At 36.3% G+C, this 14,341-nt stretch overlaps 1 protein-coding gene across 2 annotated transcripts in view; it reads right to left on the bottom strand.

The window, feature by feature from the left end:
* Positions 1–14,341, bottom strand: part of RB1 (RB transcriptional corepressor 1) — a 78,555-nt gene that overhangs the window by 53,727 nt on the left and 10,487 nt on the right. For both annotated transcript variants that reach the window (XM_075046217.1, XM_075046218.1), the window contains exons 4-11: positions 12,998–13,132; positions 11,084–11,122; positions 10,401–10,468; positions 8,751–8,861; positions 6,225–6,373; positions 5,405–5,482; positions 2,611–2,720; positions 1,605–1,682 (exon numbers count right to left, since the gene is read on the bottom strand). In XM_075046217.1, coding sequence (XP_074902318.1) covers positions 1,605–1,682; positions 2,611–2,720; positions 5,405–5,482; positions 6,225–6,373; positions 8,751–8,861; positions 10,401–10,468; positions 11,084–11,122; positions 12,998–13,132 — 768 coding nt within the window. The remainder of the gene's footprint in view (positions 1–1,604; positions 1,683–2,610; positions 2,721–5,404; positions 5,483–6,224; positions 6,374–8,750; positions 8,862–10,400; positions 10,469–11,083; positions 11,123–12,997; positions 13,133–14,341) is intronic.

The raw sequence follows: 14,341 nt of genomic DNA, 5'->3' as shown, positions 1-14,341 counted from the left end.
TGGAGAATCTAAATATCTCATTAGACCTCCTCTCGGGATCGGAGGTGGTTTAGCACATTTCAAATTTTTAGCAATGAGGAAACTTGGTGCTCCTGAATTTTCTTAGTAAGACTTACGTGTCAAGAACTTTAATGAAGCAACTGTCACAGTGTTAGAGGGCTTTCTTAAATGCTAGTATAACTGAAACCTGTTAATAACAAGCTATCTATATTTGTCAAAAATGGGATTTGTTGTCAATAACCTTGTTAAATACATTGCACGTTATAGATGGTCCAGTTCCTGATGTGGCACATTCAGGCTGGGAACTGAAAGGGAAACTGATACCTTTATGGCTAAAAAGCATCACTGGTGACTAAAGATTTGAAGCATAAGACTAAAAGGGACCACCAAGGCAATCAAATAAAACCTTTTGCAGTCACAGGTGATTAAAAGTTCTTTCATATACTGATCAATATCTCTCCCAGCTGCATGTCTCCTTTTATTATTTTTATGAAGAAGCTTTTCAGAACCTTTTTTCTCTGCTAGCTAGAAAACAATTAGTTTCTCCAGGTGGCCTTTCATAGATTTATAGTGGATGCACAAGCCTACAAGCATATAACACTGTAGAAGTATTTTTAATAAAAACAAAAATAATTTTACTCATTTGCAAAAACTGAAGTAACCATTAAGGGTACAATATTTTCACTTCTCTCATCTCTACAGCATGCTAAAATGAAAGGCATTTATACAGCAAGCATGGAACAAGAACTTCACTGTCCAATTTTATTAAACCTGAGACCTTAAGAATGACTGCCTGCACAAACACTTCTCTGTTTGTCCACACAGCACATGGCATTGCAGTGACACAGCTGGTTGGTTCTTAAGCGTCCAGGAATTTCTAAGCACCATCAGGCAAAAACATACTGATTTTGTCAAAAAATTACGTGGCACAAGGGAAAAACGATACAGGCAAATCTCCTTTCCTTTGGTTAACTGAATTCAAACTTGCAGTTTTTCTGCATTTGATTGTAGATGAAACAATCTCCAATTAATTCCACACTTCTAGCACATCTGTCCATTTTCCTGGTAGATCAAAATACGTTGGCACTCTGAAATGTTCATCTTCCCAATACAGGAAAAAAAAAGTTGGTACTCTGAAATGTTAATCTTCCCATACAGAAAAAAACAATACTATGAAGAAAAAGATCATGGGAGAAGAAATGTGTGTGCATATACAATTTGGTATCAGGAAAGGAGGCCAGAAGATACAGAGCTAGATTAAAGATGGGAGAGGAAGATGGAAGTATAGCAGACAAAAGTACCGCCATGGAAGTATGAAGTTGTATTCTCACAAGAACAAATACAGTAATCTATTTAACAGACATCTTGCACTTCTTAAGACAAGTCAGTAAAAAGCTTTTTCTCTGTTTTCCAACAAATTCACCAGGAACTGAGGGCGCTAAGCACCCCTCAGCATATGCTCACTGCTCATTAGTGACCACAACTACGGTATGTTTTATGACAAACAAAACAGCTGCTTTAAAATTAAAACAACTACTCTAAAGATGAATATTTCTAGTTCGGATATTACACAAAAGAACACAGTTTAAAAGAAAAACTCATACCGAACAGGAGTCTGTGGAAGTATAACATTAAGTTCCTCATCTGGATTGTTTTTTACTGGTGTCCTCTCCAACTGTGAGCTACAGAAATGGAAAACAAACTTATGAAGTACTAATGTAATTCAAAAAAGAATGCTTTCTATAAAGACTTATTAATCTGCAGAAAAATACTGTGGAACAGATTTTTAGAAGATCTAGATGCCCAACCACTCCAGTTTTTGGAACAACATAATTTACATTGCCAGGTAGATCTTCTTTGAGCATGATGTTGGACTAGACGAACTCCAAAGTTCCCTTCCAACTTCATCATTTCTCTAGAATTTTATTTATAGCCACTTCATTTATATGAAGCTGGTATTAGGTCCATTTTAATCCAATTTTAAACATCTATATTTTTCTAGCATAGATAAAGTCAGACTCACATCGTGATCTCACTTTAGGTAAAGCTGTGGAAACGTTGAATTGCCAGGAACCACTGGAATTCTAGAGTATGACAAAGAATTCAACTACATCTGCATTACTGAACAGCACCAGGGAACGTGCCTGGCCACTGGTACTCAACTGTTTATTCTGCTAAACCACCCGTGGCGTATTTCTGTCCCACGCACACTACCATTCCTCAAACAATGTGTGGCTACAGGTCAGAAGTCAGAATGGCCTGAGGACCATTCCCAGCAGGCAGCTTCCAAATGCCACCGGCCGGTTTTAGGAAGGAGGAGCTGGACAGCGAGGACCCAAGCCATTCTGTGCCAGCTGGCCCCAGAGTAAGAATTAGAGTAGAGCTTCCAAATCATTTTGAGTCACATTCATACGTTTTCTAATTTTAATTTAAGCTATAACATAAAGCAAGGGTGGGATTGCCAGAAATATCTTAGCTGAACTACAAACCTAGGAGATAAACAGGATAAAGAGATCTCCATTTAGAACACACAGCAGGGGGGCAAAGGGAGAAATCAAAACAAGTTCACATTTTCTATTATAAAATGAAAACAGTAAATGGAAATATTACCATGCTATGACATCAGGCTGTAGGGTTTCATCGTGATCCAGAAATAATCTTGCGTCTATATCTTTGTTGTTGTGATAGAGCTCATCATACTGTTTCGAGAGAACCTCAACCTCAAAAAAAAAAAATTGAAAAAACCCTTTTATTTTATAGGAACAAGTTTGACAGTTTACTGAATAATATAAGCTAGTCCTACCTCATGAATACAATGCTGAAATGCTAAGAGAATAACCTTGGAGCTCACAAAGTCACTTCTTATGCAAATAGCTGAAACATACCCAGAGAAAAATTATCGTTCTCATGCACAAAGAAAATCTTTTAGAAGAGAAAACAATACAAGATCATGAGACTTTTTTGAAGAAATGTAGGTCCTGACACTGTAAAAGAGCTAAAAATAGCCTGAGTGGGAGACATAGACCTGCAAATAAAACTAATGTTTCCAGCCTTTCAAATCTTCCCTTCCAGAAGACAAAAGTGTCTCTAAGAGCAGGAAATATACCATGAGTGTTCTTAGACAGCTGCCAGACAATCCGCTAGGTCCCTGTCTCTGCTCGTTTGGAGATGAAGGCCAAGACCCAAACTCAAACCCTCTTCTTCTGAGTGCAAGAAGAGTTTTCCCATTCCATATTAATATTTGTAGTAGTGTAGTTTTTAAGAGATATGCCTATTTCTACAAAAACATAGACCATTATTACATATCCACATTGTTGTTTTTTAAATTACTGTTAAAAGTTTCTTAGGTGATTAGATCCCATATTAATATGACTTCATTTTGCATGGAAAAGTTTGTGTTGGTTTTCTGTTGTTTGGTTTGGTTTTGTGTTTTGTTGTTTTTGTTTTTGTTTTGGTGGAGGGTTGGTTGTTTGGGTTTTTTTTATTTTGAGTGACTAAGTCAAAGTCTGGAATTTTTTTATCAGGGCCAGATACCAGCCCCAACTTCAAACCTGCTTCTGTGCTCCTGCAGAAGTAGGCAGTTACCTCAATTATCTGTTCCCTGACCCCTTAAACATAGTAAATGATGCTGTGCTCTAGCAAACTGCTGCTACAAAAACACGCAACAGTGCGTATGAACCCAAATTAGTCTCCTCCCAGCCTCAAGGAAAAGCAAGCTGCAAATAACTCCCATGCAGCTTTGCTCCTCATCCTCTTCTTTTACCTTTGCCAAATTAATTTGCTCTAACCTGATCTCATGGTTAAAACTTTTGGAGATTACAACTATTAAAACAAAGATTATCTTTAGATTCCTATTGTCACTTTGTTTGTTTCATTTTAGAAGTTCATTATCTTCCTAATGGCTTATGTGTTCTTTTTGTCTAAAATATTTCAGTATTTCATAAATATCTAGAAACTTCAGATTCTCACCGCAAAAACCAGCAGCTCTTAAACAAAATGACTGCACTGGGCTAACTGGGAAGAAACCTTCAGCCAAAAAGAAGAGTTCTGAATCAACCTATTCATCAGTTCATAAAGCCTGACCATCAAACACACAGCGAAGACAACTGAAATACCAACATTAAAAAGCCACAAAAATACCACAAAAAAAAAAAGCTCAAAAGCTTTTCTTGTTTTGGAAACAACGTTAAAATTTATCGAAAGCTCAGCGTTTTTTTTAGGAAAATTAAGTCAATTTAAATGTCCCATATTACTAGATATTGTACTGATGATCTCAGCTAGGATTGATGGTTAGTTGGATTACATACACGAACTAACTGCCTCTGAAATACAGCTGTAACTTTCTGCTTTGTTTCAGAACGTCCCCTCAGGGACTCAAGTTTCAGAAGCAAGGATCGTGTGACTGGATTTTTCCTCAAATGCATCACTTCATACAATTTTCACCAGCAAGAAATTTCTTAGACCAGTAATTTTGATACTATGCTTAAATTGAGCAGCCTTGGAGAAGAACCCTCACTGATCTGAGGATAAGCTGTATAATGACCTTTGCCTAGAAGTTCATACAGGACTTCCCAACTACATAGAGCCATAATTTAAAATGAAGTCTAAACAGACTGCTGATACCCTGAAATTCATTTTGGAAGAAATTAAGATCTTTAGTGGGTCTTGTATTTTGTCCCCCACCCAACACACTATGAAACCAAATAGAACATACACTTGGGCTGAATCTTGCAGACCTTCAGTCTGATAAACCTTCAGAGCTGCTTATTTTCAGGTTACCACATCCATTGGTTTCACACAGCTAAACCTACTCTTTTAAGAATGATGGATGTAAATATATTGCAAGAAGTTACCTACTAAGGCTGGGCACACTCTTGCATGTGATTGCATAGAGGTAGTCTGCCGCATCCAGGCTACAGCTCAGTAAGATGAAAGTAATTCTGCACGGACACAGCAGTCCAAACTCTGCCAGTGGTGAAACTGAGCCTAATCTTTTGGCTATCTCTCCCACATCACTACAGTAACATGTCTCAATTATATTTAAATTAAGCTGTGTAATTTAAGACTGTATGCACTTATAGACTGACTTCAGAGACCTCACATTGTAATAGCTGTATTGTAGATTAATGGCCTCACTAAGATCATGGATATGCAACTTTTATGCCATGTTTTGCTTTGAGCAAAAGCACTGGTTCAGCCTCAGGAAATTAATTTATTAAATTCAAATGTAAAAGCTAAATATACTCCATGAATACTGGAATCCCTGCTAAGCCACATTCCTGAAAAAGAATACATTTTGCTAGATGATTTTAGAAGAACCTCTTAGAACTTCATCAGTGTGTAAAGAGATTCATAAGTAATTTGGCATGAAGTAAAGCACTGTTGTTGAACTGTCTTAAATTACCTCTGGTAGTCCATTTGAAGCTACAATACCAATAGAATTCAAGAAAGGAATAAAGCTTGTGAAATACACATTTTTGACCTAAAAAAAAGAAAAAACATAACATTAGCAATATACAGAGGCAGCCATGCCTACACTCCTTTCACGTCTTTAACAGGAAACTAAATGAGATGTTTCTGTAATGCACTGTGTTTTGTTTTCAAGACAGCAAAAATGAAATTGTCTACGTATCCAAAATGTAGTGATATGTAAGCATGCAACACATAATCCATTCTAGAATATTAAATGACTAAACTAGGAAAGAACAGCACTCTTCCCAGCCCTCTTGTATTTCTACTTCCATCACCTGCTTGAATATTAAAAAAAAAAAAAAAACAACCAACAAAACCCAACAAAAACCAGTCCTTTTTAGACAGGAATAGATTTAACAGCATAGGAAAAGGGGAATGGGATCTTTAAGATCCCACACAGAAGCAATGTGCTTGTCGTGTACTTTTTCTCATCATAGGATGCAGCTGTGAAACCCCATCAGAACAGCCTTGTGTCCACACGCTACACGCCGTGATCAGCGTGTAACTTCGTACTGCATTCTTCACCCTTCAGTTTCCCTGGCGAGGTTATCACCCATACCAAAGGGTTTTGTTGGGGTTTTTAAATTACCTACTAGAGAAACTACAGAATGGTAGAATACCTTCATTACTCCACTTGAGGAAATAGTTAAGCAAGCACGACTATTGAGATTTAAGATGACCATTTAAATAAATGCATATTCCGGATGGGGTTTAGCAGCAAGATCTAACAGACTTTAAAACACAGGCATTACCTCATCTAAATTACAATCATGCTCTTTACAAAGGACTTCAATAACTTTCGTATCGGTATCAATTTGCTTTGAAGTACGTGTATTCCTGTTCTGACCTCTTCTTGGAGTTCGAGCTGAACCATTAACAGTCACTGCAGTCACAGCAGACTCTGGAAAGATAGTCAGAACAACAACAAGGTTAGACTCTTCTTAAGAAAGAAGAGATTTAAATTTTTAAACCTAAAGAGATTTAAATTCTGTTTTTTCAGGTCCTCTTCTTAAATATTTCCCTTTTCATCTGTTCAGCTGGGTAAAAAACCATCATTACAGAAACATATATAAAAAACCCCTAATTTTTAAATTTCTGCCTCAGTATTTGGACATTTTGCTTTTAAAAAGCTATTCAACACAGAATGTAATAGCACTTTCTCTAAGTAGCTTTGAATAACCATCTGTTTTGCAAAGCTAAGAAAGCCTTATCTTTTCACGGATGAATTTTTTACAGAAGTGTGAAACAAGGAGCTGAAAGAGTAACTTTACTTTATGTGTCTGAAGGTTAATGAAGTCACAGAAGGCTTAAGTGCTGGTGGGAACCTGGAATATGGTTCCACAGGGGATTCCTCCTTTCCCCAAATACTTCCAGGCAAACAAGTACAAAAAAACCCTAGTTCACCTCAAAGAAGATATGAAAAAAAAAAAACTTAATTCAGTGAGGTAAAAATGTTTCATTTTGTTAAGCTCAAAGTAGGTGGCTTCAATATTGTCAGCTTGAAATACATGAGTTATATTAATAACATACATTAATACCATTAAATATTGTTGGTTTAAAACTGATACTCTAATCAGCATGCTGGTCTCATTTGTAACTTCATTTGTATTTGATAACTGTTCTAAGAAAATCTGAAAAACTACACTGCTTGGGTGGCTGCATCTTAATCCCCTCAGCCTTAGCCAGATCATAAAGCCTGACATCATTTAGCACAATGTGAAGCCTCTTGGTCACGAGGATTTGAACAATGCGTTGTGTTATTTCCTAAAAGAATGAAGCGCTGTGTAACAGTTTATACAACACCTGCGCGTATCACACAGCTTCAAGTTAGAAATCGAATGGTTTACACTTAGGACAGTGATACCCATATTTGCAATTTAGCCTGAAGCGGTAACGTTTCTTTTCAAGATACACTCCACAGGACCAAACTGTTTCCAATAATGAGCTCCTACTCTTCATAGTCTCACTAAAAAAAAAAATACATCAGCGTGAACAGAGTTCAAAACCAGGTTGTTTCAATTCAGTGTTCTTGGAAAGAGATGTTCATTTAAGCCAGCTATGGCTTTATAACATCTGAAATAACCAGTAGCATGTATCTATCCTACCACAATCAACAAATTTAAATTCAAAATAGTACTGGAAGAGGGCAGGGATTTGCTTGGCACAAGCCCATCCTTTCCCACCCTTTATTTGCATTGGCATTAGAATAAAAGTAAGATTTGGTACAAAAACACAGGTTATTTGTTCTTACCTGCAACAAATAATTACTAGGTCAGATAAATATCTTCCAAAACATGGAATTTAAAGAATATAGCAGGGAATACATCATCTATTCTATCACACTGTAACACAAGCAGGTATTCAGTTGTGAAACAAAGAAATAAAGCAAGTAGATTTAGGCTGTAAATACTAGTTTCACATCCAAACCCAGCAGAGGATAAACCTAGTTAGTATCAAAAAATAGTTTTCGACATACTGTGGCTCCAAATACTTTAGTATATCAATCCCATAGCTTGCAGAAGAAAACATTGAACAAAAATAGAATTTTGTCTTTGAAAGTTACAGTAAATGTTTGCTTTCTCTGCCTTTTTGGTGAGGTTTTCCAGGTCTGAGGGATAAAAACTGAAGGTACAAAAAGTTACTGCTGAACAGAAGTTTCTACAGTGAAGACCCATTATATTTTTACTTAAAATAAAGAAGAGCCACTTGCTAATAATAAAAGGGATGTAATAAAAGCAAAGCTATCTACATTTTACCTCTACCGTTTTATTTTGAGCTACCACTGCAATTAGGTTGTCGATCCACCGTATATTTCTTTTAAATGTCTGTATAGTCCAGTATCTTGTACATTTCTGTTGTCATCATACTGTTGTATGTCAAAGAAATAACTGAGTCAGAGCACCATCTTTTCCTTTTGCAAGTCAAAGCAAACCTAAATTAATAGTTCTCAGTCATCATCTACCCAGAACCTGAATTCTTTTACCAACGTAAAACTGCTGTTTTAACAAGCCCCTGAACAACTTGTATGGGCAGAGGACATAGCAAATGGGTGGTAGGAACAAAAAAAAAAAAAAAGAAAAAAAAAAATTAAATACACTGCCACATTCAGATTATTTAATTCACGTTCACTATCATCCAAATTGAACTAAAACATCAAAAAATCCATTTTAATAAGTTTAAGAAGTTTTATTATGTTAATTATGAACGTTAGCATGACTACTAGAAATTTAAACCAATTTACTTTCTACTTTAGTGAACAAAAATACTAAAATCCTTACTGTATGGTTCCTTGAGCATAGCAGGAGGTGACAGTTTGATAAAATAATCTAAGACACACAGCAACAACTGGAAAGAAATCACCAGGTCATCTTCCACTTGCAACACTTTACCTGCAAACGTTTAAAAAGGTAAACAAAACCTTTGTGAGATGTTTGACATAGTTTTGGAAGTAATTTTGAAAAAATAAAGACTTGGAAGTTCATTTAATAAAACACGACAACTAGAATCCAGAAAGCATCAGACAGGATGCTAGTGTTCTTTAAAGGCTATTAATTTTAAAACTCGCGGTTCTTAAGAGGTTTGTTGCTTTAGAGATAGCATACGTATAAATAAGTTTACTGTGCAAAAAAGTCCGACCTCTCAGTGCTCCTTCCTGATTTCTTTTTCATTTTACTACAGTGGAGTAACTGTGTAGACTGATTTACCTACATGAACCTCTTCTTTCTGTGCAATTCTTCCTCACTTTCTTTTTTGTGGTCTCACACAAGCTTTGTGAAAGCTGCCAAGTATTCAGAAAGCAGGAGTTGCTAGTATATAGCGAAGAGAAATTCAAAACATGCTATCACACTGTGTGCTCAGCATGTCAAATTTAATTTATATGAAATGACTTAAAAGTTACACAAATATTAGCACTAAGAGCACTTTTAAAACTACATTAATCCAGCTGTTCCCAAATTATGATTCATATGCCAGAGAAGACTGACAGCCATTCCAAGATGGCATGCATCGCCACGAAAAATTGGGAAAGCCGAGAGCAATTCAAAACAGCTACAGACTACTACTTATGTTCTATTTACATGTGCAATTTTCGTACTATTTTCTATCATAATCAGCAAGCATCACCCAGGCTCTCCTGTGGCTTCAACTATTTGCTGGTCAATTTTGGCTTTCCTTATTCTCAATGAAAAGGCAGGCTAGAAAAACTTTGTGGGTTTTGCTTTATGCTTATGCTGCTTGGAGAATTCTCGTGAAAAAGCTCCACAAAGCTCAGCAGATCCAAGACCAGTTTCGATGGCAGAGATGTGTACAATTCACTGATAACAGACCTGGAGTAAGCAGCAATTAAGATACATGATTCATTCCTTTTTGTAGGAGTAGTACATCTGTAGTGTCATTGACAGGACTGCATGGACTACTCTAATTGTTTCATCACTCAGCTTTAACTGGAACTTCTGCCTTTTCAAGGAAGAATCATAGCATTCAAAGGACAATTTCAGGGACTTATCTTATAATTAAAATTATTTTATTCATTTATGTATTTCATATATATTTACAATATATATAAGCCTATTTTAAAAAAATCTGCCAGTCTTTCGAGGTAAGCATCCGTTATTAAAATATTGGCAGACTATAAAGGACCTCAGAATAGACTCAAAGAGAGAATACCAACCTTTAAAGTAAAAAAATCTTAGCAAGTTTAAGAATATAAATATTTACATACAGGAAGTAATACCATTAAAAGAATAGCCAAATTGCATAAAAAGGAGTACTACCAAGTAGTTAAAAAAGCCACACAATCAAAACATTCTGGGCCTGTACTATGCGTATTTGTAATGCGGCTGCTAGTCTCATACTGGACATGTAAAACAAAGCCATAAACTCACTTCAACACTATTCATTAAAATAACTGTCTTTTAACCAAAACCCACCTTTTGCCAGCAAAAAAGTAATCCAGTAATTTTTTAGGGCTAATACAGAACTGAGTTCAGCAGAAATCCTGTAGAGACACAAAAATAAAGACTTTGCATTAACAGCTCTGTAATAATTTAAGCCATAATTTCTGAAAACGTGCTTCAGTCTATAGAACAATTTAAGACAACATGCAACATTTCCCATATAGTTTATTAACAATCTCATTCCATTCCCTACATAATTATGACTACACATTTAAAAAAAATTAAGTCTCTGTAAAGCCATTCAAGCATCAGGAAATATCTGTATCGCCCTCAGAAAAGAAAGTGAATGTAGATAATTCACTTAACTGTTACAAGCTGTTTTCTCTCTTGTGCCTTTGACTAATGCCCTATTCTCCAGTCACAGCATGAACTCAAGCTCATTTGGGAGTTGCTAAGGCATCTTTTCATCCACTCATTTGTTGCTACTCTCCAAATGTTCGTTTCCACCATGCCGAGACACCCGCCATCGGGTGGTGATCAAATACATATCACTTCTGCGGCTCTCATCATCTCACTGAAATTCAAAGTCCCCACTAAATCTAAATTAAACACATGACATACTATGACTTAGGTCAATCTTAATGGGTTACAAGATAAAACGCTGGCACGTTTTACATCTTATCTTGACAAACGCAATTTAGGAAAGTCAAACTTACTCACTACTAGGTTGTTCCAGATAAATAAGGCCACAAGTCCTAGAAAATAAAAATAAAGTCTTATTTTTAAACACTTTTCTGAAAACAAACCATGCGATATCTTTGACTTGAATGTAGTAAAAAACATGCCAGTTCACAAAACATTATTCTAACTTTAAACGAATGCTGACTCTTGGAGAACAGATTAACGACACACCAACTACAGCCCTGCCAGAGCTGAAACAATGCTGTTGCTTGCATGCTTATGTCAAAGCTTAAACAGCAAGACACTTTTAATTTGGTATAACAACATCTGTTATTGTTTTCTTCCAGAAAAAGATTTGTATGTATGTTGTTACTCAGTGGCTTGTAAAACACAGCAAAGTATGTGCTACAGCTGCACAGAACACTCTACAAAAGGGCATTTTAAAACCTTTACTATTTCTGCAGTGTCACTGCAAGCCTTGTGGCATAATGTTGCTTCCTAATTTTTCTAAGTACATGTCATTCCAAGAAATAAATTCAGTTTATTCAAAAACAAAACGAAAAAAAAAAATCTTTCAAATCCTGTTTGAAAAAGATTGTTACTGCAATTCAAGTTTCAAAAAAGTAAACAAGTGAAGAAGAGTTAGAGGAGGGACAAAAACGAAAACATGCCTGTGTAAATCTGCAATGACACTTTTATAGCCCAGAAAAGCCTTGCAATTAGTAAAAACAAATTATTTACAACTTTCATACAACTTCATACCTTTAAGGCAACTATAAACTTTACAAAAATATTGTGATATACACGTTACCCAGGATAACAGTAAGTGTGATCGATTGGACTTTGAAAAGACAAATAAAACTTAAATCACATTTATGCCTTGATTCTATAAACTACCAAGGGGTGACCTGCTACCCCTTTCAAGGGTCATTTAAGGGATATTGGAGAGCCTTTTGTGGTTTGGGAGGCAAAACATTACAGTGGCTCAAATTCCTGTAGATGAAAATACCAGTGTTCTGAAGCAACGGTATCAAATAATACAAGTAACATGGAATGATGCTTCGATGTTTAACAACATGAAACAGTTTTCTACTGATATATGCTACAGAGAATTTCACAGATGGATTACAAATTGCCGCAGAGGATATCGGATCTTGCTGATATGCATCTGTGCTAGCACATACTAGCCTGTAAAAGCACCAAAAGCCTTTATCATCTCTGTCTTCATGTTAAAGCATAGAGTGCAGCAGCTTACCACCTTGGAGTAAGGGCAACTCAAAACAGCATCCATTTGAGAATCTCCTGATTTTCAAGTTACATACAGAAAGCTCTCGGCACTCTGCCATAAGCACACTCAACTTATTCCGTACAAAGAGAATGCCCCTCTATTTTCATTCTATCATCAGCTAAACCACTTGGGAAAGTTCACCTTGATTACAAGTGAGAACTGCTAATAGAGCAGGCTCTGCAATGCCCCTAGACGCTGGAACACACAGCCTTCAGTTCCAGATCCGGGATAGCGAAACTATCTTATTTGTGCTTTTTTTCCTTTCCAGAGCTCCTGAGAAAGAATCTCTTGGATGAGGATTTGGGGTGGGGTGTGCAGGTAGAAATGGAAAGTCCATTAAATAAAAAATATTAGATAGTAAAACAATCCTCTTTATATCTGTAAAAAGCTTAATGAAGGGACTAGCAACCATTTGTCATGCTACTCTTACTATTGTTTGTACTGCAACAAGGAGATTGTTTAACAAAGCATTGTAATAGTTATGGAGTAAAATGTAAGATGTGTTTATTCAATGCACGTATACAGTTCCATTTCACTGTTCTGTAAATATTAGCGCACAAAGTTTAAATGGGCTCTTCTAACATACAGTTTGAAAAATCTAAATACTTAAATGTTGACAGCCATAAAGAATTAATAATTTCAAATGAAAAACGTACATTACCTTTCAAACTTGTGGTATAGTGCAAGTAATACATCATATTTCTTTTTCAGCCTTGATACAGTGCTATCAACTTTAGTGCTTACAGTATCCATGTTAACATCCACCTCTTTCAGAAACTGAAAAAATGTGCATACACTGAAAAAAAGGAAAAAGATGACAGGTTATCATAACTCTGAGAATGAGTATTTTGAAACATCTCTAAAAAAAAAAAAAACAAACAACAAAACCACAAAACAACAAACAACCCCACCAAACCCCATTGCCTTACTTCACTACAGTATTCTTACTACAACTAGCAGTGACTGAGAACCTTGTCTTGGGAAACACTACTTGTTTACCTCGAGCCCCACCTTTACACTTTCCAGATGTAGGAATACTGTTCAACTGGGTAGCAGAGGCATCTCACAATATGGGCTCTACTACAGAAAGAGAATTTTCTTGGCTAGCACTATCTTTGGAAGTCAGAATTTGTGAACTAGACACATCTTTCTTCTGTGCTCTGCCAGTAAAAACACAAATAACCAACACAGACATCTCGACTCTTCTGTTCTACCTAAAAGTTCTACTTTAGAAATGTTCTTGCTACCCTAAGAACACGAACCTTGGCTCCATCCATGCTAAAGAGAGACCTAGGAATGAAAACTGAGATGAATGCATTGAATTATATGGAATTTCAGGTCTTGCAACAGCGATTGGGGGCAAGGACATGCCCACCCTTTGGAAATATTATTACACAGGGGACCAAAGCTTTTCCTACTCATCCGTGTAATATTATGGCCATCAAGAAAGCATCTTGTTGTTATGTTCATAACCAAAATGAGCAGATTGCTAAAAATTAATGAGGAGGAAGCTATCAACTATATTCAGCTATTTCAACTGTATCAAATATATTTTGAACCTTTATCAGAATATAGTATTCTGAAATACTTTCTGATCCTTGTCAGATTAAAAAACAGAATACAAAAGCAGTCAGAAGTTCATTTAGGAATTCTTCTACCATGGAATGAAAAATGTTTCCAATATACCTGTGTGGCTCTCGAGGATAAGATGACTGGTAGAAATCTCTGCCAGTTTGACCTTATAGCTGACAAAAAGCCCAGGGCTAATAAGCAATTGAGTATTGCTAAAATCAAAATCAGCAGAGTAATAGCTTACTCTTTGAAACCCAAAGGGAAAAAGTGTCTTTCAGTTTGCAGCACAAGTTGGTCTGTACTCAGGTGGAACACGCTGAACAAATGCAATTGGATTTCATCCACGCGGTTCCAAGTCAGTCAAGACTGAAGAGATTAAGACGAAACACAGGACCTGACCGCTGCTCTGGGACATGATGCAAGGTAGAAGAGG

The sequence above is a fragment of the Buteo buteo genome, chromosome 14 (assembly GCF_964188355.1).
Source record: "Buteo buteo chromosome 14, bButBut1.hap1.1, whole genome shotgun sequence".
Lineage (NCBI taxonomy): Eukaryota > Metazoa > Chordata > Aves > Accipitriformes > Accipitridae > Buteo > Buteo buteo.
This window is presented reverse-complemented; position numbering and strand designations above follow the sequence as displayed.